Source organism: Megalops cyprinoides, chromosome 14 (assembly GCF_013368585.1).
Source record: "Megalops cyprinoides isolate fMegCyp1 chromosome 14, fMegCyp1.pri, whole genome shotgun sequence".
Lineage (NCBI taxonomy): Eukaryota > Metazoa > Chordata > Actinopteri > Elopiformes > Megalopidae > Megalops > Megalops cyprinoides.
Window position 1 is genome coordinate 7,232,795 of NC_050596.1, and position 24,711 is coordinate 7,257,505.

General features: G+C 43.8%; 1 protein-coding gene across 1 annotated transcript; it reads right to left on the reverse strand.

Annotated features, from left to right (window-relative positions):
• Positions 1 to 191: 191 nt before the first annotated feature.
• Positions 192 to 19,602, reverse strand: LOC118789194 (von Willebrand factor A domain-containing protein 3B-like). Its single transcript, XM_036545526.1, has 20 exons — positions 19,554 to 19,602; positions 18,640 to 18,756; positions 17,023 to 17,219; positions 16,706 to 16,860; positions 16,254 to 16,392; positions 15,936 to 16,067; positions 14,168 to 14,266; positions 12,986 to 13,168; positions 12,200 to 12,330; positions 11,656 to 11,831; positions 11,155 to 11,295; positions 10,760 to 10,820; positions 10,266 to 10,422; positions 6,918 to 7,033; positions 5,989 to 6,039; positions 5,125 to 5,320; positions 1,357 to 1,480; positions 870 to 994; positions 487 to 624; positions 192 to 341 (listed from the first exon to the last, which is right to left on the reverse strand). The coding sequence occupies exons 2-20, from the start codon at positions 18,713 to 18,715 to the stop codon at positions 192 to 194; spliced, it is 2,547 nt and encodes an 848-aa protein (XP_036401419.1). The 5' UTR covers positions 18,716 to 18,756; positions 19,554 to 19,602.
• Positions 19,603 to 24,711: the final 5,109 nt, after the last annotated feature.

Consider the following 24,711-nt stretch of genomic DNA (forward strand, 5'->3'; position numbering starts at 1 on the left):
GGATCAGGGAAATGGGCACATACCCAACTGGCTGCAAGATGGGTGAGACTCATAAGCCAGCCCCTAACTGGCGTGGCTTCTGAAAACATCCAGCAGTATGTCTTTACTGTAGATGATGTGGAAGGTAAGGGCATCTTCCAAGCATATGAATTCACACAGTAAAGTTGAAGGGTTTCAGCAGTCTGCCTGTGTTAGCGAGAAAAGAGTACTGGACCTTCCAGTTCTACTTGCATTTTGTGATCCATGCGGTGACGTTCTCTGTGCTGCTCTCGGAGGCAGCGACAGGTGAGGTTGTACCTGGTCTGGCTGATTTTGACCATTTTGCTACGCACACAGTGCACCTGTAAAACATAACAAACGAAATGAATGGAAATGAAAATGACAACTCGTACGCTGAAAACAGCCAGTGCTGTTATGAAAGGCAACATTATTCAGATGAGCAAAGATCTACTGGATTCTGAAAACAAAAATTTTGCATCACCGAACCTTCCTGTTGTTGTATTTGAGGACGGTGAACAATTTGTCCGCGGCCTCCAGTCGGCGAGGGGTTGCTATGACAACACCCGGGACAAAGCATTCGCCCACACCCTCCGTCCCAGAGTCGACGAGCACAAAATCTCCCACCTGTTGTGGAAAACCAAGGGTAGTGCATTGACACCAATCCAAACAGATGAGAAATGGGTGTCTACAGTTGGATAAGGTCTTTCCCAAGAGCAGAACTGGGCTGAAAACATTAGTGACATGCATCTGTTGACTGGCTAGAGCTCAAGCTAATTTAATGCTAAAGTTAAGGGCAAAGTGCAAGTGTTGTAGAGTTTTAGTAGGACTGTGGAGGTTTGCATCCCCCTGGGATGGGGGTTGGATCTTACTGTGAGAGGGGGGCACGGCCCTGCCCCTCCTGTAGTGATCACAGCCCCCAGAGGCACGATCTCTGTGTCCCCCCTGCTGAAATCTACCAGCACTCTCTTTCCTGGCAGTCGCTTCCTGACGGTCCCTGGCAGAGGGACATACACCGCATTAAGGGTAAGGATGACAGCAAGGGATGGGAAAAGACACGTGTCTGAAACCTGCCTGCTTCCTCCCAGTGCTTTGCTGTCATGTTGCATGAGCTAGACGAACCAGAACAGATTTTGTCTGTACGGCATAGCGGGTATCCCTGTTCACAAGGGTAAAGATTTTAACCATTTCAGACGCTATCAACCAAACTAACACACCGTGTCACATCCACTATATGAATTCACTTTTTTGCATAAGAAACATTGCAAATAGGTGTCTTGGCAGTTGAGGGAAATGTTGTGAGGCTTATTGGAGAGAAAGAGGCCTTCCGTTCTGTGAATTCTGTGTGGAGGACCTTACCTGAGTAATAAAACTCGTCGGCCTCTGACCTGGCGATGACCCTCTGACCCCTGAGTGTGTCCAGCGCCCGCCTGCGCCGTGTCCTCTGTGCTCTGTTCGCACTGTTCATTCGACTCCCGGCGTCCTGAGAGAACAGGCACGAAGCAGACTGCTTGCTGACAGCAGGCGGTAGCTGCAGACTGGCTTTGAGCACCCAGAACTGCAGAAAGCAATATACTCTGCAATTCCCTCCATGAGCTTCATCATCACAGCCCTCACCACTGACTACAAAGGATTTTGAACATTAAACCTGCTGTGCTGGTGGTGGCTGGTGGTCTAAAGGTGTCCCAGTACCTGGTGGACTCACAGCAATGCTGTTAGAAAGGAGTCCTGCTGTTCGACATTGGAAATAGGACAAAACTACCACTGGCAGACAGCCTGTTCCTTCCAGACAACCTTCTGTTGTCTCCTGGTGTCCCTGCCTTCCTAAGGCTGTTTGTTGATTGCTTTAATTAAGCAGTGCCTTTACTTTTTTTGTGTGTGCTGGCATATTGTGCTAAACCCCTCAGTGCAGGGGACAGTCATTTTGGAGTCTGAGCTGCATGTACAAATTTAAATGCAGCTTTAGTGTAACAGTGTGCTGGCAGGACCCTCCCATTTCAGTGGACAGATGTGGCAACTAGGTACTATGCGGTCACTGAACTCTGTGTTCACTGATGGACAGACACGACCGACTAAGCTAAACACAGGAGATGGTGTACTCCTCCAGTCCAGAAGGGGGTGCACTGTTTTTCAGTATCATTGGGTGCCATGTTGGGAAAGCTAATTAATTTCATTACTCCTGGTGAGAGGCTGCAGGCCGCAGAAACCCCTGAGCAGCAGCTTCTGGGAAGCCATCAGTGCCGCACAGGAAAGAAAGCATAAGCCTTAACCACAATGCAATGAGTCAGATCCCCCGGCTGCTTCTTCTGTGACATCACACTGTTACCCAGCATCCCCTGGGAGCAAACACAGCTTTAAAGCATATTCAACAGAGAGACCCTGGGGAAAAAGAGTTGACCTGGCAATGATACAGAGGACTGCTTTCAGCCTTTATTTCAAACCCCTTTCATAGCAGCTGTTCTGTTAGACTTGCTAAACTCATTTCAATTCCTTTGAATATTATTGTTGGAAATAAACTGCAGTAATGTTTGCTGTAGGGACTCACCTTATTAAAGCACACTGTACAGTTTTGCATGAATGTTATATTTGGGAATGTTACACAACTTAAAAATAATAATAATAATTTGATTAAAAAAAGATCCAGTGTCTTTCATCTCAGGGTGATAACCATTAGAGAACATATTAAAATAAAGCTCTCAAAATGAATATTAAATGAAACTGTTCAAGACATTCATTTTGAAACTCATTTTCAACTCAAATTTTTCATGGCTGGTCATCCTTCCTGCTTATTGAATCTATTTCTATATTGTAACTGAACAATCATTTTCCTATTCTAATACCCAGAGGACAACTCCAGCGCATACATCACACATCTGTGTGACATTCACCAGCTGGGTCGTTTCTTCGCTGATAAAAGCAGCCGTCTGTACAGCTTCCTGTTCACACCTTCTGAACATTAATATATGGGTGTTATGTTGATAGATAAGACATAGCACTTTATATTCATAAGAATGGGCTCTATTTGTATTCCAGCTTCCAAAAAAGCTGAACAGAAATTGTAAAGGCATATGTGGATGAAATCTATAAAACTGCACCTTCCATGGCAGAATGATAAGCTGTTCCCAAAAACACTGTGTAAGCAATGTTTTTAAAAGTCATGGGATGACAGAAAATAAAAGCAAAGGTTTTAAATCTTTCCAGTGTATTTATGCCTACACATAAATCATAGATAAAAAAAAAAATGCTCCACACTTCAGTGGGACACGATCGATGGCTAAAAAAAAGAGTCCTTCTGTCCTTTGTATCTCTGCAGTATGTCCTGGTAAACAGCTATAAAGCACTTTTCCCGGCATCACTCCGTCCTCTGGCTGCTCCAGCTGTGTTTTTGGAGTGTCTTCATCCCTTTCACTGACTGATTGCTGTACCTGCTGCATCTGTGTGTGTGTGTGTGTGTGTGTGTGTGTGTGTGTGTGTGTGTGTGTGTGTGTGTGTGTGTGTGTGTGTGTGTGTGTGTGCACGTGTGAGTGTATCTGTGTGCCTGTATGTGTCTGTGTGTCTGTGTGTGTGTGCGTGTGTGTGGGTGGGTGGGTGCATGTGAGTGTATCTGTGTGTGTTTGTGTGTGTGTCTGCCTGGCTGTCTGTGGATGTGTGTGTGTGCACCTACATGTGCGCGTGAATCCTGTACACGTGGCTTGCTGTTACATGCCGATTTCTCGGCTGATGAGTGAGTGCATTTTTAATGACCCCCCCCTAACTAACAGCAGGACAGTGCCGTCTGCAACGGCAAACAAGGAGGGGAGTTATGGCAACATGGCTTAATGTGTGCCGCACAGCGACTGCATCTTTCCCAGTTCATTCATTGGATCAGACTAGCGTTTTTACTTAGTGTCGCTTTGTAAAATGATCCACATAACCTGAAATTACACTGTGCTGAATGCGCCTGGACCTTCATCAAATGCAATCAGCTTTCCAGCGATGCTCCACAATTCCATATGAAATAAACATTAAACAGCACCGGCCAAGATGATGAAATATAACGAGGTCTAGATGTGAGAGAGTGATGGCTGAGACATTCTGACTGCTGCATGCGAAATTGCTCTCAGAGGACACGCAAGGATATTCGGCATAATTCTCTTTCAAGTCTGAGAAAGGTTTTTCATTTTTTTAATGCAGTTACCTTAAATCAGTCCCTAGCTTATAGGCAGTTAATCACCTTTATCAACCTCTCAGGATCTTTTACTTTGGATCTATGAAGGTATGAGGAATGATAACAAAGCATAACTGTAAGCACTCAGAGGACAAAAGTGATTGTTCAGCATGGCTGTCCGTGCCCATACTCACTTTATCTTTCTGGCTCAGGGGGATATCCAATTACGGCGATCTCGGAGACAGAGAGCGAGGCGGAGAAAAAACGCTTTCATATCCGAGATTTCTGAGAAACCTCCTTCGCTGTCTGCTGCTCGGCCTTCTGTGGTCCAGTACTCCCTTACACAGTCACGGCTGTTTTACTACAGAGGCACTCTTTTTTTTTTATTTGTAGCTACAGTTGATGTTTGCCACATGCTAGGGCTTTGTGATTACTAACTACTAAAAGTCCTGGCAAGATGAACATCAACATTCATCTCTGACTCAATCTAAATGTCACAGGTGGTGGTAGGAAAGCTATGCTAAGGGGGTAAAGTAATGGGTTTCAGACAGAGCGGGTTTACAGGATGTGTAAACTAAGGAATTTACAAAGAGTCAGAAGTGCAGTAATCTGAATACTTGCAGCACTAATGAGACCCTCAATGGCACAATCAATGATGTATCTTCAGTGAAAGATTTGACAAAAAAATACAGAAGAGCCATTGCTGAAATGGACAGGACAAAAGGTAGGTTTTCATTTAATAGGACATCAAAAGGTTTGATGACCCTGAATCTCTGAGCTACACAACTTCAAAGCAAAATCAGAAGGCTAAGATGAAACACCGCACTAAAGGCCTTCATTCCATGCCCATATTATGACCTGAAAGTGATTCCTGTCTGTTGAGGACAGCGGCCTCCTACCCCTTGCCTTCCTTGTGATGCACGCCCATTTCAGCATACTCGTGTACATCCAGCAGAGGGCAGTCTTTATTTCTTACTCACATTGTCCTGGGTGCTGGCCTTCTGTCTGGCGGCCTTCTGCAGGTCGGAGGCCTGCTGGAGGAAGGAGAGGCCCATGTTGATCTGGTCTTCCAGCAGGCTGATGTCCTCACTTGGCAGCGGCCAGCCCTGAGCCTCCAGCATCTGCAGAAGGGCCTCGCGGTTCTCCAAGAATGCCAGGGGCTTATCACTGCCAAACCTGTGGGTCAGAACAGCCGGGGCGGCAGCGTAGCATAGTGGTTAAGGAGCAGGACTTGTAACCGAAAGATTGCCAGTTCGACTGCTGCTGTACCCTTGGGCAAGGTACTCAACCCACAATTACCTCAGTAAATATCCACCTGTATAAATGGATAACATTGTAAAGAACTGTTACCTATGTAAGTCGCTCTGGGTAAGAGCGTCTGCTAAATAATGTAATGTAATGTAACAGCCCAGGAAATTATCACTGCCAAACCTGTGGGTCAATACAACCCAGGGATTATCACTGCCAAATTTGAGGGCGGCCCAGGGTTTTGTACACAGAAGCCATTTTGCCTCATAAGGGATTCTGCTCAATCGAGACCAGTATTACGAAAAAAAGAGACAAGGGGTGCTATTTGTAATTGGAAGGTTGTTGTGAGCCATTGGCTTGATTGTGTCCTCAGTCTATAATTACAATGAATGATTGATAAAATGACTAGCTAATGAAAATGAGGGGTTCGTTTTAAATGTATTTGCTGTTTCAGTGTGCCATGCAATAAATATCTCTTTTGTACCCCATTTCAAATTCAAGTTGTTATTACAAATTATTGTTTGGTGAGGAATATCAACTGTGTTAGGGTGGAAAAAAAGACAAAAACCCCCAACAAGCCAAGACCACACACTCACTTAGCTCTGTCCTCTTCGGTCAGTGCTCTCCATACAATCAAATCCAGCCTCCTGCAGAATAAAAAAGACATTTCACAATTTTCATCAAATTTCACTACACTGTACATGGTCACTTTCAAGATGACCAACACAGCTGACATGGTCAGTTTCATACATTCAGATGACAACATATTGAAAGGATCATTGAACCTCTGTGTCCACAAAGAACAGGTTTATCAGTCTGTGTCATAAATGGCTCAACAAATGACCTTTGGACCTTTATGTGATGAAGGTCATTATTGAAGATGTGATTTATATTCAGTTTTTTCTAAATGTAATGCAAATATGACTATATACACATTGACCACATGAACATATTGATCACAAGAGAGGCACATTCTGTGAAGGGGAGAGTATAAATCTAAACAATTCCATCTATGACCTCACTACAACTCAGCCAGTAAACGTGGATTCCCTCACAGTGAGGGTGGGTGGATGGGATTTCTGAGATATCAGAAGGTATCAGGGGGTCTAGGGAGGAACTTGTTTAACTCAAGGAGCTACTGTAAATTTTTCACAGGAAAGACTGAAACCAGCCTAAACAGGCTATCACACACTGGGAACAATGAGACACTGCAGGTGGTAACAAAGGAACACAGCAGGGGGTAAATGTGGTGGCCTTGTTTTACCTCCTAATTTGATCATTTCTTTACTGAACCATTATGCACACAATTATGCTGGATTTGAACAGAAGTATATGAGGGGGGTTTCTGTCAATCTCTCTAAGAGCTGTATTCTCTTACAGTCCGTGACTGCACACACACACACACACACACACACACACACACACACACACACGTGCACACACTGTCTCCACAGTTCAGGGGATCCTGTAAGGATGAGGTGCATGTGAATGCAGAGACAGGACAGGACACCCTGGTGGTGCTGACCTCTGGTAGTCCTGCAGAGCTCCCTGCAGCCTGGTCTTGTAGTCTTCTAGGTTCACGCCCAGAGGATTGACCAGGGTGAGCCGATGTCCACTGCTGAGGTGGGCCAGAGGGAACACCTGGGATAGAACAGCACACACACGTGCAGTCACACAGACAAAGACCTGAGATTACTAGTACACATATGCACCCTTGTACACACATACACACACAAACACACACATGCACTCTCACACACATACACCTGAGATTACTCATAGACATATGCACCGCTGCACTCACACACACACATACACACACACACACACACACACACACCCACAAACATCTGAGATTACTTGTACTTATATGCACCCATGCGCACACACGCACACACACTCACACCCACATACACACATATGCACACACACCCACAGATGCATAGTCAAACGCGCACTCACACACATAGGTCCGACTCATCTGAAAAGCGTGGTTTAAGTTCATCTTGTTGCACACAATAACTCATGAACTCTCACTTATCAGAGATTAAATGACCTCTTGCCTTTGCTATTAGCAATGTGAAAGGGTTTAGTGATTGTTCACTATCAATGAATTACAGCATATGGGGGCAGCGCTGTGTTTTAATCTCACTGGTGATGCGCCACAGAGGGAGAATGCAGAGAGGAAGTCCCTCCGCTTGCAGATCGGGGACATTCCTACCTCTCAATCAGAGGTTCCCATGGCAGCCTCATTTGTTGCCACTCCAAACTGAAAGCAGCTCAGCACATTATAATCTACACACTAGTCTGTACACACTCCAGTGCTTGCAGTAGTCCTGTTTAACGCACTCCAACACTTGCAAGAGCGAGTTCCTGTTTAGATTACTTAACAGTGAAGGAGTGCAGCCCACTTCAGTTTCTAAAAAGACCCCATATGAACAGAGAGCAAACTGCAAAGCTTTCTTTTCAATGCCCCAGTACAAATGCAATGAGCTTTCAGTAAATGAAATTTGCTGGTAGTGTGTATCCTGAATGGTGCTGTACATGCTATTGTCTGAGAGTCCTCTTGTTCTCTGCAAATTGCATTATCTTTGAGGAGGACACACATCTGTGAACATGGCATCAGCAAATTGATCTAACAGGGGAAAATGTTGAAGACAAGGTCAAAAACTTCCACATTCCGTCCATTCCTGCCAGGTGACAATCTGTTTATGAGACCAAAGGGCAGACAGGTGGCTTTGGAAGTTGGCCAGGCCAGACAGAGTGATGCAGATAGCTGAGTTTCACAGGGTTTGTTCAAAACCCTCACTGGATTCCTCCACCAATGGTCAAAGCCAGGTTACTGAGCATGTAAAGGTCATGGAGCAATGTGTCTTGTTGGCTGTTTAATGGCTGTATGTGACACAGCGACCTCTGTTGGTATGATGTACTCATTACATCTTACTGGGACATAAACTGTAGGTAGAAGAACAGAAATCACAATGCCTCACTGAATTACTCAGTGAAACATGACGATTTCAGTTCTGCTGTGATGACCAAGGTTACTAAAGTATTCATATTAAAAGGTGTGAACCATAATTATTCCCCTAAGTGGGAATACATTGTGTTTTCTAATGTAATAATGTAACTTTCCCACACCTTCACACAAGCAAAAATTCTATCATTCATGTATGTTTGAGTCTTTCTACATAATCCTGATCATTCACATATGAGCACAGATACCTTATCATTGCATACATGGCAAAGAATATCATGGGGACTCTTTTCCCTATATGAGGACATACAAATCAAATAGGATTATAGAAAACACAATTGTCATAAGGGAAGTAGACCTTGCTCTTTAAAAACATGGGTAAAAAAGCATTTAGCACTTTCAGAGAATGTGAAGCTGTGAAGGTTTCAGAGTGACAGTGGGCAAGTCGGGACTGGCTCTGTTTAAAGAGGCTGTTTGAAGAGCAGGCGCGGTTCACCCACGCCACAAGAGAAACACTTCATAAACATGTCTTCTGAAGAAAATTACTACGCCCATCCTACCACCAGGGGGCGCTTCGATCAAGCTTCGATTCATCAACTCTCAGCAGCACCAACAGCCTGTGAAAACCACCATTAAGGGTGTGATGTATTGTTTTATAGCTACTCAGCAGTAGGAAAAGGCCAGTATGAGAAATGCTCTTTCGAGAAACTGCAGGAACACTGGAAGTGGTAACCCAGACTTTTTGAGATGGCAGGGGTGTCACCTTTAATGACTAAGGGAGTCTTTATCCTATTTATCATTATACTGCATGCAGCTGTTTGGTAAAACTGAGTCATACTGAAGATTTCTCTTATTACTTCAAGGTGACTGTAACACTATTCAGTGCAAATTATAGGTAAGAATCTGTTTTTAGTGGTTGAGACTCCACTTTAAGAATGCTCTCAGATTTCTCCCATTCAAGTACTTTCCAAGTCAAACTCATCTCAAGTTCAGTCATTTATTGGAAATTGTAAATTGTTTAGTCCTAAATAACTGAGATTCTAACAGCAGACACTATTGTTCTATGTTATTATTATGAACAAGACTACAGTGTGAATGGCGGGAAAACATATAACAACAATATTAAAGCGGCAATCATAAATCAGGTCAGTTGAGATGTTCAGAATAATGATGTTCAAAATACAGCAAAAGTTAGGCAAAAAGATACCATGAAATGTGTCAAAGCACTGCCCCCTGCAGGCTAATAGGGGAATTGCCATGTTGCTGACAGCATTATTAAATGTACAGGATATTTTGTAAGACCCTGGGTTAAATATCCATTTTAACATATCATAACTTTGTTGTAAGCAGGGTCAAAGAAGATTCTATCTTCACATTTGAAATTGAAATTGTCTGTCTATAGAGGAACAGTATATAATCACCACCCTTGCAGCAAAAATATATAGCATCACTTATACTGGAGTAATTACTCTTATAACTGCACTTTCTGTAAATAATACTTTCTAATAGTTCTTTACACTTCTGGTTAGATGCTAACTGCATTTCATTGGCTTTGTACCTGTACTCTGCACAATGACAATAATGAATATAATCTAATCTAATAAGTATTTGCTAAAAGTGAAGAAAATCCTGAAAGATTGCCACTAAGTATACAAAGATCTCTTAGAAATAATATTTCAAGGGAAAAACAAGCATAAGCATATGGTTACTTCTGAAAAGCTTTTCAGCTTTGTTTATGACCAAATCACTCAGAAAGTGTATAAATTCACAGCACAGTCAGAGGAACAGCCTGTTCTCCTACTGTGCTTAAAATGGGCTACCAAGAGGCCAGAAATGGTACATTTTATCAGCAGTGAATCTGTGAAAATAGCTTCCATCCAGCACAGGTATAGCGCTTACCTCGTCAAACACTTTCGAGTAGATGTGTTTCTCCAGGATGGGGATGAATTTGGCACTCTGTGGCACTGCTGTAGGGGCCAGGGCATCGATTATGGTCAGTCGCCTGGCAACCAAGCTATTTGTTCGGAGCCATTGGGCTGAGGACATATCCAGGGATCTGCAGCAAGGTGAGGGGCAGAGGTCAGAGTATAGAAAGCAAAGGTCATAGGTCACATGTCAGGTCTGAGCTGCTTTCAGTAGCTTTTTATTTCATTTTTCCTGCTCCTTTCAAAACACATCCATTGAACTCCCTGGTCAGTGCAAATTACAAAGAAAGGAAACTCATGTTTGCAAACAAAAAGATAGTCACATTATTGAAACTGCATATGAAATTGATATGCACATTAATTTACTCAATTGTAGTCTACACAATCGTTTCTTCTGAAGCTTAGTCTTCATCAGCACCTCGTTCACTGGTAAATGTATTGGGAGGTAAACGTATTGGCTGTACTCACTCCTTGGGTGATTTTCTCTTTGGTTTCTTTTGGCTGCCACCCATGGCAGTTAATTCAAGACCTGGGTCATAAACATCACAAAGCAAGGTCAGAGTATGTTAATGACCACGCCACCACAAAATCACTCATGCTCAACAAGTAATGCTCATTACCTCCTTTCAATGCGACAAACCTTTTTAAGGCTGCTAATTGGACGTAATTGCTCACCTGCAGCCCCAGCCTTTAATCTAATTTAAAAGAGTGCAAGAGAACAATTCAGGGCATCTCAAAGCCCGGCTTTAAAGAAAAGCCATCAGAACTATGTAACACACATCACACATCTGGAGCATAGTAAAAACTGTTCTAGGACAATGTGACCACGATGGCTGCTATCCGAGCGCTCTCTCCAGACTCACGGTGAAGAACCTGGCTTTGCTTGTCAGTGTTGGTCTGGAAGAGGGACAGGGTCTCCGGCAGCATCCATTCCTGTGCCAGGCCTTTGTCGGCGATGCTGACGCCATGGCTGAGGAACCTCAGCAGGCTGGCCTTTGTGTGTGCTGAAAGAAGGAGGAGGGGTATATGAATGCGACTTACTAACCTGTCTACCTCCACACAATGAAATTATCTCTCTCCCTCTGAGAGCCACCAGGCCAACATCAGAGAGGATGGATGACACGCCTCTTGAGGCCTTCTGACTGTGATGTCATAATCACTAAACAGACAGACACATCTCAAATCCGGTGCATTATGAACTTAACACATCTGAAATATACTATATGTAACAGCCGCATAGTTGTTTTTTAATGATGCCTATTCACCCGTGTGGAGCTTTGAAATAACAAACTGTCACTTCAGTTTGTGTTTACCGCTGATTATATAAGACAGTGGACCAAGGTGGGCTGTAGTAGCTTGCAGACCTGCGCGTTGGGCCTGCCGGGTGTGCCGGTCCCGGGACTGGGCGGTGGGTAGATGGTGTGGGTGGCTGTAGCGTGAGGCTGGTACACACCCCAGCACAGACTGTGGCCTTCGTGCCCTCTCTATGCCCTGAGCAGCCTTCTGTAGTCGGGGGGCGCTGTGGGGTCGTTCACTGCTCCTGGGGTGTAGAGATTTATCTGTTACATCCTCACTCCTGCATTATTACAGTTACATTACATTACTGGCATTTACAGAGTGACTTACATCAGTTTTAGGTTTTTTACAATGTTATCCATTTATGCAGCTGGATATTTACTGAGGCAATTGTGGGTTAAGTACCTTGCCCAAGGGTGCAGCTGCAGTGCCCCCATGGGGACTCGAACCGGCAACTTTTTGGTTAACCACTATGCTACCACCAACCACTCTGCATTTCATCTTAGACATAGATTTATGCAGGGAATCAGACTATCACACTTTACCGGGCTTTACTACACTTTACCACACTTCACTACACTTTACCAGCCTTTATCATACTAGCAGTCTCACCTTTTCGCTGTGCCATTGTCTCCGTTATGGTACCAGTCCAGCATCACGCACTCAGCACGCAGTTTCAGAACTTTCTCTAGGTTCTCCTTCCCTTGCTCAATCTCAGCCTTCAGGAGGTGTATGTCCTCACTCTGATGGTGCAACCCGCCATTCATTTTCAGAGAGGTAACATTTCTCTACAACAGCTGCAAGCTTTACATAAGACCCCTTTCTTTCAGTGTGAATCAATGGGAAATCTATCAGGTGCTTTAGAGGCCACTGCAGTACTGGCAAACTACAGATATACTTATGGCCTGGCTGTGTGAAATCAAATCTCAAAAGACCAGACTGTTTGGACAGGCATATTTCTCAGTCATTGTAAAGGGCTGTTGTCTCAGTGGGCAACATGGCACAGTATATTAGACTAAATGTATATATATCCCCTAGAGTCCATTTTCAAATATTAACTAACTGTTTACTAATTTCTTTCAGAAAACTTCTAATTGATGTTACGCTTTGTCTAGTCATACATGTCAAATGAGAGAAATGTGCAGTAAACTACTTATACATTTACAAGGAATGCCTCTAGGGTACGCTTACAAACACTTATTGTCACGTTGCCCATACACAAACAGCTGGTGACGTGTGTCATAACAAAGTTCTCACTGAGTGCACCTCAGCCTTGCTGAAGAAAAGATTTGATATGACTTGAGTGAACCAGGACAGAGTGGGCATGATTAGAATGACAGAGCTGGGTCCAGGGCACCAGCCTGGTCTGTGGGTAGACCAGACTGGTGCAGTCCTCACCACGTAGGGCAGAGGGGTACCAGGCTCCTCTGGGTCTCTCTGGTAGCAGTGGTACCTCCCCCCTGTCTCCTGGGCCAGCGTGTAGAGGAAGCGGTTGGCTTCCATGTCTTTACAGTTAAAGGAAATGGTGTGTACCGGGACCGGGGGGCAAAGCTGGACCTCTGCCAGCACTGTCCCAGTAGGCTGGAGAGTGACAGTTAAAAAAAAGCCATCAGAGAGAACAGCACTCACACAGTCATCAAGTTAGACTGCTATGACCTGCTATAACCAGCTACAATTGGCTATGACCTGCTCTGAGCTTCAGACATGAAGACGGCATAAGTACAGATGGAGGAGCACACCTAGTTTGAAAGAAATTTATTTTTTGATTATTTCTCTAACACAGCACAGCCCTTCTTTTTGTCATTAAGGTTATATATGGTGTTTACTGCATACTCAGGAAGCATCAAAGAACAGAAAGTCTATTGAAACACTAACAGGAAAAATAACAGGACAACAGTACTTTTAGTGCTCTGACTACATAGCGATTCCTTAACTACTTCTAATACTTTGACTTTACCTAAAGAGGACTCATATGCATGTGGCCTCAGAAAGACCACTGGTACCTAGTACTTATTATCAGGGCACAGGCTTGGACTCTCACACAGACCAGGAGCATTCAGGTTCCAAGGGGTTTATTTAGAATCACAAGGCAAGTAGGTGGAGGCAGAATAGGCAGGGTCAAAAACCGGGAAGACAGTCCAAGGTAGAGCAAAACAGGAGCAGGGCTCAAAAACAGAAACAGGCTGGGGTCAACCCAGGTAGGCAGGCAGATCAGGCAACCAAGGCAGGACAGTAGGCAGGGACAAGGTAGGCAGTCAGGCAGGAGTCAGCACGGGAATCAGCAACACGAATAAACAGGCAGGTCCGCAACAGAGAACACACTGAGACGAACTGGCAACAAGACAGAAACAAGCAGGGAATATATAGGGCTGGGCTGACGAGGAGATGGGATGCAGGTGGGCAGGCAGGCAGGTGGAGGCTACAGGAAACCAGGTGGGCGGGGACAGGGCGGAGAGCGGGGCAGGGCCGAAAACACAAGGGAACTGTAAACAAAAGCACATAGACGACACTGACAGACAGGGAGAACACAAAAACAACAGCTAGGGGGCTGAAGTACTGACACTTATACCTACACATTACCTGATCTGGCCTGCCATCAGTCAACAGGTAAACAGCCTGTGTGCCAATGTCTGCCAGCGCCAATTGCAGAGCACCAAGTGTGTTGGTCGAGCCCCCAGCCTGGAGGTAGAAACAGTAAAGCAGTCAGCCTGGAGGTAATTACATACGGTAATGGAGTCAACATGGATGTAACCAGATGCAGTAATGCAGTCAGCCTGGAGGTAATTACACACAGTAATGCAGTCAGCATGAATGCAGTCAGATGCAGGAGTACAGTCAGCCTGGATTTGATCAGACACAGTAATGCAGTAAGCCTGGAGATAATTAGATATTGTAATGCAGTCAGCCTTGAGGCAATCAGATACAGTAATGCAGACAGCTTGGAACTAATAAGATATTGTAATGCAGACAGCTTGAAGATAATTAGATACTGTAATACAGTCAGCCTGGAGATCTGTCTTAAATGAGGGGTGAGAAGCCTCCTCCCAACCACAGAGGAAGTTTTTATTAATAATCTCATAATAGCATCAGTAACACCCATAGCCCATTACAACGTAATTATTGCAGAGTTAATCAGAAACACGACTTCACTTGAAATGCCATGACAAGGCGTTTTCACAGGAAACAGCATAAAATTAACAGCAACGCGGCCTCAATTCACCATGAGCACTCTGTTTATGCACTCAGATAAAAAGACTGGTGCTACTAGCAGTCTGGGGGCGTTCTGCACCTCCAGCCATCTGTTATTTAAATGGCTGAACTGGTCTACTGTTCCACACACACAAACACACACACAAAGAGCTCCCACAGAGGCATGAAGACACACACACAGTAACGCATGCACATACAGAAATACACACACACACACACACACACACACACACACACACACACACACAGAGCTCCCACAGAGGCATGAAGACACACACACAGTAACGCATGCACATACAGAAATACACACACACACGCAAAGAGCTCCCACAGAGGCATGAAGACACACACACAGTAACGCATGCACATACAGAAATACACACACACACACACACACACAAAGAGCTCCCACAGAGGCATGAAGACACACACACAGTAACGCATGCACATACAGAAATACATACACACACACACACACACACAAAGAGCTCCCACAGAGGCATGAAGACACACACACAGTAACACATGCACATACAGAAATACACACACACACACACACACACACAAAGAGCTCCCACAGAGGCATGAAGACACACACAGTAACGCATGCACATGCAGAAATACACACACACACACACACACACACACACACACACACACACACACACACACACACACACACACACACACACACAGTTCCCACAGAGCCATGAAGTCACACGCACACAGAAACACATGCACATACAGAAATACACACACACACACTTAGAGCTCCCACAAAGGCAAAAGGACAGTAATTCCCTGAGTCATTACATGCTGAGTGCTGTTTTGTATTGTGAAATGTATTGATTATAATACTCAGTGAAGAGCTGCTTGCTCAGCAAGCAAGCAGCTCAAGTGCTTTAAATCACTTTAAAGGATAATGCTGAAAACCATCAGACTTTCTCTAGCTGCTTTGCTTCACAGCCAGCCTTACCCTGGGCAACTTCCATAGTTCAACAATCATCCATTTACATAGCTGGATATTTGTTGAAGTGAATCAGGTTAACCTTGTTTCAAAGACTTGAACCAGCAACCTCTGGGTGACAAGCCTATCTCGTTGTCCCGCGCACACTGTGTGTCTCTGTAAGGCTCTTACCTGCAGTCCTTTGATCCAGGTCCAGGCGTTCTCCAGGCTCTGCTCGTTCACCCCAGCCAGCCGCTCTCTCCACGACACAGCCCGTGACCCGAATTTCACAAAATTCACTTTGGCCTTATGGCGAAGCTGCTCCTGTAAGCATGGCACAGAGAAAGACACACTGAAATGTTTCACGCTCAAACAGCAAAGTCTGGTGCCCCTTCCCTCACAATACCAATATCAAGCACCTGCCCTTGTTCAGAGAGAAAGCTGACATTGGTCTCAGTATGTGGACATGAAAGAGGTTTTTCTGCAAACATATTTGAAAAACCTTCTAACCTTCATGAGCTGGTGGATCTTCGCTTTCAGAAGAGGGAGCTGGTCCTTCATGGACTCTGAGGTGTCAACGAGCACATACACCTGCTCCTCCAGAACCGCACCAAACAGCTCCCTGCTGCCCCTACACAGCCAGTCCAGCCTGCAGGGGGCGTTAGAGGAGATATGGCATCACTTGTGTGTGTGTGTGTGTATGTATGTATGTGTATGTCTTTCTGTCTGTCTGTCTGTCTCTCTGTGTCTGTCTGTCTCTCTGTGTCTTTCTGTGTGTACTCTCTTACACCAAGTTTTTATCTCCCCATTCTCCAGTAAATGTAACTAACTATTTTGTTTGACGTAAACCTCATGTGTCTCAGGTCATCTCTGCATTTGGGTTAAACCCACTCCTCATCACATCACTATCAGCCCTGCTACAGTGTGAGACAGGACCTGTCCGTCAGGGAACAGCTCAGTACCTCCTCTGCATGTTAGCGAGGGCCATCCTCATCTGGTCCTCATACCACCGGCACTTCTCAGCAGTGACGTGCACATGGACCACGGAGCCATCCTTCCATTTCATGTGAGCGAATCTGCTGCAGTACTTGGCATTTACAAGCTTGTGATTAGTTTCCTTTCAGGGTGAGAGACAGAGAGAGGAACGTGACAGACAGACGGATGTGGTGAAACAGAACTGATGTCTACAATATATTAATTGGTGAACTGAGACAGGGAAGTCATCTTTGGGGCGGCAGGCCTGAGGGGGACTTGGGTTCAGAAAGGAGCCGTCACTCACAGCGTCCGTCTGGACACTCTCGTCCTCAGGCTTGGCTCTGAGGTCCACCACCCCGTCAGAGTGGCGGAAGGCACAATCAGAGAGAGCATCATACAGCAGCAGTTTCTGGGCCTTCAGTCCGTACTGGGACAGCCACTCTCTGGAGCTGAGGCAATCCTCAGAGCAGGGCGTTGGTGGAGGCCCTGAGTCTGATGGTTCTGTGGGATCGGAATGCACACTCAAACCACTGCACTCAGCTTACACATTTACAATGTGTCACTTAGCAGATATTCTCATCCAGAGAGACATACAAGATGAGTAGCTACAGTTAACAATACTTTTACATTTTTTACATCAAGTAGATGTCTTCTCCAGAGCGACGTACGAAATGACGACATTTAACACTGTATTTGCAATGTTGACAGCAAGTTGATGATCTTGTCCAGAGCGACTCCAGAAGTGAAGCACAAAGGGCATCCAGCAAGATGATACTAAACATTACACAAACAAGGAAACTATCATCCACACAGGCCCACAAATGCAAACACAATATACCTGACAGTTTACCACTCCAGCACAATAGCAATACATTCCTAGGGCCTCCCTGGGTTAGTAGCACATAGTTAATTATGTTATGTACTACACCTACTCCATTACACTAATCCAACCATACTTAAGCCACCGGTGTCACTCCACCACACTTAACCCACTGCACTCATTCCATTACACTAGTCCCATAAAAATGATCCCGCTACCCTTGTCCCATTAAATTTATCCTGCCTTTCTAATGTCATACCACTCCCAACACATACCATACTATCCTTTACTATGCCATGCCATGCCATACTACACCATACTATACTATACTATACTATACTATACTATACTATATAGTGCCCAGTGCACTACACTACACCCTTTATGCTTCCATTACTTGTTCCATTTCATTAATCCCTCTTCAGTTAGCCCACTACACTCAACCCACTATACCCACCGAAAGTCAAGTGCAGAATGTCCCTAATCTCTAATGGGTTTTAACAGTAAGGCTTTCAGAAGAAGTTGAGACACCAACAGGGACACAGTAGTGCCTAGCTACCTACTACACCATGTCAGTTGAGCATACGCAGCAACCAAAAAAGCTCTCTTTTCTATGATGTCCCTGTGATAAACCAATGAACTCAATGGTGGCTGCTTGTCCTTTCAGTGTAATGAGTACATGGCAAACTGAGCACAAGCCACTGCAATAGATCTGTCTGCAGTGCGTGGCAGCAGCATGGGGAGGAGAAGAAAGATCTCCCTTTAGGCATGAAGCTGCTCTGCTTCCCTAACTCCTCATCTTGTGAAACAGAGTGTGTGTGCACGCTGGGGAACAGAAACTGCTGAAATGAACAAACAGAAAACCAAAGGCCCCGATCTGTCTATGAGGAGCCGTGCATGAAACGGTATGCTCAAAAGGAACCATTCTGCAATCTGAAACTTATCCTTCTTATAGGATTATAAGCAGGGCTACAGGAGACTTAAATATTTGTACTAGCTATCTGCACAGACTTGTGCAAATTTTATGTCACAGACCATGTGACAGACCATGTAAATGATATGAGTGACAGTATGATCTGTGCACTGAGTGAGAGGCCCAACCTTGATGTGGTGCTAATGCTGTAATCTCCGCCAGTATAGCCTGGACTCGTGCTCTGGTGGTCCGGGCCTCCTCCATCTCCCTCCAGACCAGAAATACATCCTCTCTGACCCCAGCCCCTGTGGAAGCAAACTGTTAGTTGAAGCCCACATGAAGGGCCAAGACTGGTAACATGCTCCAGCCTCTATGGATGCATACTGTTTAAATCTGCCAACAAGGACAAAAAATGACACACTCCAGCATCTGTGGATGTACACTGTTCATTTGAGGCAAAACAGAGAAAAAAGCTTTGGCACATGGTGACCCTGACTTCACCATGGAGTCACCATGACCCCAGCATAATTCATATCATCATCATCATTCATAATTCATCATCATTCATACCATCACAATGTCATGATGGTTATAATGATTGTGAAAAAGGGACGGAACATTCTATTTCAGGTTAAAAGTGGCAATACTGAACACCCCATGTCTACCTCTGGGAATGGACCTTTATTAACTGTGTTTACAAGGGGCTTGCTCTGGCAAGGACTTTATAAGTTCATGTGATTGATGCTTGAGTAAACAGGGACTCGGCCACACAACACCTGTTATCAGAAAAGCATCTGCTCACATGCCTGTACTATAGCAATGCAAATATTGAGTAACAGAGACAGATATCCTGCTGTTGCCTGCTTGTAAATGTGTCTGAGAGGGGTCCCAAACCACCTAAATTTACAGTGTCCATTTTATCATGTTTACTCCCTATACTGCTTCTTTCAAACCTCCTCCCTCCATCATACTGAACTGTAAAACCACTGATGTCAGTCACAAGGCAGCATATTACAAAGCTAGCAGTAAATCATTTTCCTGTGCTAGGAGTATGTGTGCTGCAACGCATTGCATTGTGGGACTTGAAAGAGAACAGAGTTACCTGGTGGCACACCTCCTATGGGTTTGACTGACACCTGTGGAGGACTCCCATTCCCATCACCACCCTGTCTTGAGTTACATGACTCATCTTCAAAAGGATGCATTTCAGCAAATGCATGGAACCTAAAGGACACAGAAAGTCACATTCGTTATAAATACACACATAAGCATTTCTGTTTCTTTAGCACCACAAAAAACATGCTTCAATCCATTACCGGCAGCCACCAACACCTGGATCTGTTTTAGTGAGATGAAAGCTAACTGCAATAAGCCCTTGTGCTTATACAGTGAGTTAGTGTAACCAAGGAAGAATTTATTTTTCTACCAGTTTCTACATCTCTGGAGAGAAGGGGAAGGCTGAATCAATCTCAGCAGCACATCTAGCTGACCTGCCACAGGATATTGATTGAAAGAAATATTAAAGTTACCACTGAGTGGTCACACACTCATTGTAAATTAACACCCCCTTCAGAGACAAAGACGCAAGCAGTTAAAAAACATGCATTACATAAATAATCATTCATACAGTAGTGAACCAATGCCTTAGTCAATGCTATGTAAATACAGATGTTTAATACCAAACCAGCTGGTTAAAAATCCCTCAGAATTACACATCCCCAAACCCAAAGAGTATAATGGTATGCTTGTAACTTTATAACTCTTCCTCTTCTTTTGCATCATAGTTACCAACTACACATTAATTTCTTAATAGTTAACTAAATATGCTGGGTGCAGGGATTTTCTGGCTTGACAAATATTATCTTATTGATTGGACAGCCCAACCCATTGAAAAGTGTCTTACCTCCCAGCAGTGAGATGGGATAACTCTTTTAAGGCTTGAATGGTCTCTTCTTTTTTGGCATTGAATGACACAGTGTGAATGGGACAGACATTCTTCACCAGTTTATTCCTCAGCAGATCTGCCATTCTGGCTTTAAAATCTCCCACAGCAAACAGGTAGACCGCCTCCACCTGTCATGGCAGGAAGAGGAATATCAGTGGCCAACACGCTGGTCTGCAGAAAGTGGGGGTTCAATGCATCATGGCTGACTCAGTAGCTCTCTGTTTGATGAGGCTATGCATTTTACGGGATGAATTCGACTTGTACTCAGTACCAAACTTCATACCAACGCCAACCTGATGAAGTCAATCGATAAATGTGTTTGTTGTAGCTCAGTTTTACAAGTGAATTATTACTGTGCTGGACTGATTATGTTTCTCAAAAGGAAGTCATAAGAAAAAAACAGAAATCCCTGGCCAATTATGGATAAACTGGAAAATGATTAATTTATATTATATTATGACCCCAGTAAAGGAGGTTGATAGAGTTCTGAGAAATGGTGGAGAATGAAACAGATGGCAGAACTGAAACTTGAAGGCTACTACATGAAACCATTCATCACTTCATTACTAAGTCTAAAAGAGGACATGTGGAAGCTGGAAGGACAGTTAATGGTGGTGAGCTCTGGTGGGCTGCATTCACCATGAGTAAAGCTCTATGGGTGATGCATTGTCTTATGAAGGAGGATGTTCTGAAAACACAGCAGGAAGCAAACAGCAATCTAAACATGCAATATGTTCTGAACAGTGCTGTGCTGGGATCCAACATCAGTGCTGGCAAAAGGGAATTCCATATTACTGTTGAATCCTCCATGGCTTTCAGCAGCGCCTCCTCGGTGTCGACTGCAGAGGGGGCATGCTCCTGTTTCAGCCCGCGCACCCACTCCACAGCAGAGTCGACGTGGGCAGCGGACGAGTGCACCGCCTTCTCCTGCCATGCTTGCACTCCAGGGGCGGAGCTGAGGAGAGCAGGGCCACATGAGGATAGATAACATTCGGCTTGAAATGCTTTAACACAGGTCTTGAAAACCAAACGGAGAAATCCAGCTGACCCGGTCAAAACAGAAACTCTTTGCTGTTTTTCTTGTCCAGTCTGATGGTACAGCATGTTATTCCTACAGCAGTGCACATCTTACCAGAGAAGGTTGAATCTGGAGATCCGCGACAGCTGGTCTCTGATGACAGTGCACACAGAGTCCTGACTCAGGTGGAACTGGGCCCTCGACACACTCCCAAAGTCCAGCACTAGGGCGGCGCTACGCTCTTGGATCACGCCAAAGAGCTGTCGGCTGCCAGTGGTGAGCCAGTCCAGCCTGCGCTGGTACAGCCTGGCCTTCCTGCCCAATCTTTCGCACAGCGTCTCCAGTTCTCGAGGGCTAGCAGTCAGCTGGAGAGGAAGGACGCATCTCTTTGTGGATGTGTGACACATATGGGGAAATGCTGACTGACCACTGCCACTAACTTCCACAAACAATGATGCAGTGCAGTATATTTTTAAACCTTCAAAGCACTTGAGAATATGAAGAAATCCTTAATTTAAAACAACTTCTTCATTTGCTTAGAGAGATGACTATTAGTCTGTTTTGTTTCCAGTCTGCATGCTGTTTTATCAGGGTATGTAGTGAAGTGCATTACCCTGAGAAGACTATGACCAGCTGTTTTAACATTTAATCACTCAAGCTACTACAAATTATAGATATCTATAATTCATTTATAATTAGTCATACTTCCAAATCATTTTGACTGGTCATAATTTTTTAATTATGACTGGGCATGATATTAATTCTACATATTTCTGAATATATTTAATTAAAGACATCTAAAATACAATTATAAATGACAGTATAAGTGTTTCATTTATAACCATTGTAATCATAATTTCATAAATATTATAATTATAGCTGTACTTGTTATCATCAGTAGCGGCAAAGGAATTGTTGATATCTGATATGGAATTAAAGATACTTGTAAATAAGTTTTGACTAGTGAAAATGTAATTGTGACTGATAAGCTTGAGTGATTAAAGAAGACAAAATATTGGTTACAACTTACTAATAGTACACACATATCTCTTCTGGATGGTACTCTTTAAGCGGTACCATAGGACAATTTTGACTTAGCTAGTTATCTAGCTTCCTTGTAGATCTATAATTACCCAGCCAACTAGCAAAAATGCCTAGACAATAGCTATATGCAGATATATAAATAGGCTTCTTCAACTTACATTATAAATATCGCCACCCTTGCTGAACTGAGAGAACATTCCCCCAGCGTACTGGGAGGACACTGGTTTCCTCAGAGAGTCAACATAATCTGAGGGGACAAAAGGAAATTTAACTTGGTATCTTAACAGTCTGAAAGAGGAGATACATTGGACACATTGTGTTGAGGCTGCAAAAAGTTTTGTATTGTTAGATAATGCTAACATAATGCTTTCAGCCACATTTAAAGTACCACCTGTTGTTCTGGGCACCACACTGCAGGAATGTAGAAGCTCTTGAAAAAGTACAGAAAAGGGCAACAAGAGTGGCTCCAGGTGTTGAAAATGTATACCTACGACACTTTAAAACAACAGTCAAAATCAGAGTCAAGCAGGGCTTATTTGAGATTTTTATATCTTTAAAGTGGAAACCATAAATAATGTGGGTCTGTAAGCTGAACAAAAGGACATAGGGGAAATTAGTTAGGTAAATTCCATATTGGTATTAGGAACAGCTTGCCAGGACTCATAGTGGAATCAAAGCAGTTCAAGACAAAGCTTGTCATTGTCCTAGATACACTCAAGAGTCTAGACTATAGCGCTTAGCTGGGCTGAATGCCTTGCTTTCATCATTAAAGTTCTTATCTCAGTGATGATGTGTAAGTGCACAAGAAAATATGAAAAGAAAAAAAAATCCTTGCTTAAATGTATTGCTCAAAGTTAAAGGAAAAGAGCTTTAAAGCCCTTAGCTGTCAGATTGAATATGAGCCTACATCACATACTTATTTTAGCTTTAAATCCAAGAGAATATGTATACATATCCATTGATTTGCAGTTGCTGGGAGAAAAAGACAGCTGAAGCAGATAAAGCATTGTATGCGTACACAGGAATCGCTCCCTGAAGGCTACTCTTTATTACTGTATTATTGAAGAAAAAGCAGGTGAACAAAGCTTCTCAGGCTATGCTGTCTTTGTCAGATGAAGGACATCGTTCTTTGCTGTTGCTTACTGTTGTTGCACAGAACAGATCTCCAAATATGACCTGAATTTCGTGCCACTTTACTTTTCAGGCAGTGTTACACCATTCATTTATTGCCATGTAATGTCGCTTTTTAAGATTCAGCTATTGATTATCAAAGTATTTTATTCCCTGGATCAAAATGCCAGATAGATGAACAAATGCTGCTACTATATCCATACTCGCCATGCAGCAGAGTCATGGCAGTACACTCTAAAATTATAAAAGCAATATTTCACCCTCCACAAAGGCTATTGCTTTGACTTATTTCTAACTGAATAACGATTCATTAAGATGAAGATATTATCAAGGCAATGTTCCCACAGAGCTGTTCCTTCACCTGGAGTGTGTTACTGCGTTTCTTACCTTCACTGTGCCTGAAGCCGATTTGTGCCAGGACCTGTGAGAGTGCCAGCTTGCTTTCCTTCAGCCTGTGGAGTTTCAGCCATGCCCGTGTGGGGATCATGGCCGCCACGTCCTCCCGTACCCCTGCCTGGGTATGCCCCAGACCCTGTCCAGCCATGTTCCCTGGAAGAGGTGCCCTCCTCACCCTCATGGGTCACGCCAAAGGCCCCTTAGCAAGAGTACAGAAAACTGTGAACAGCAACCAAACAAAGATGTGCTAAAGGTGCACATGCCTAATGAGGATCTTCAAAAAATGGGCTAATAAATTAATTTAATATAAATATATAAAATTCAAAGGCACTTATGAGTGGGAAATTATATCAAAGTCTTTGTTTCATGGAGGAGAACAAACTAAAACTGTACTTGACTTATTCTTTGCTATTGTTAGTCAGGGAACAAACCTGTGAATAATTTTATAATTGGAATAAGCATGATCTGCAGGCAGGTGTAAAAAGAAAAAAAAAATACAGCACAGAGCTCCATATGGAACTTCATAATGTGTTCTGTACCTGTAATTCAATTTACATATTAGATAAGGTAAATTACACGGATAGTGGAAAGGCTTTAAGGTAAACTTGAAATGAAGCATATGTTGACCGAATTAATGATGTAACATACTCGCGACAGAATTTCAGCCAGTCTTGAAGTTATGGATTTTTCACATGATCAGTCCTGTCTGAAAATGACTTGTAAATC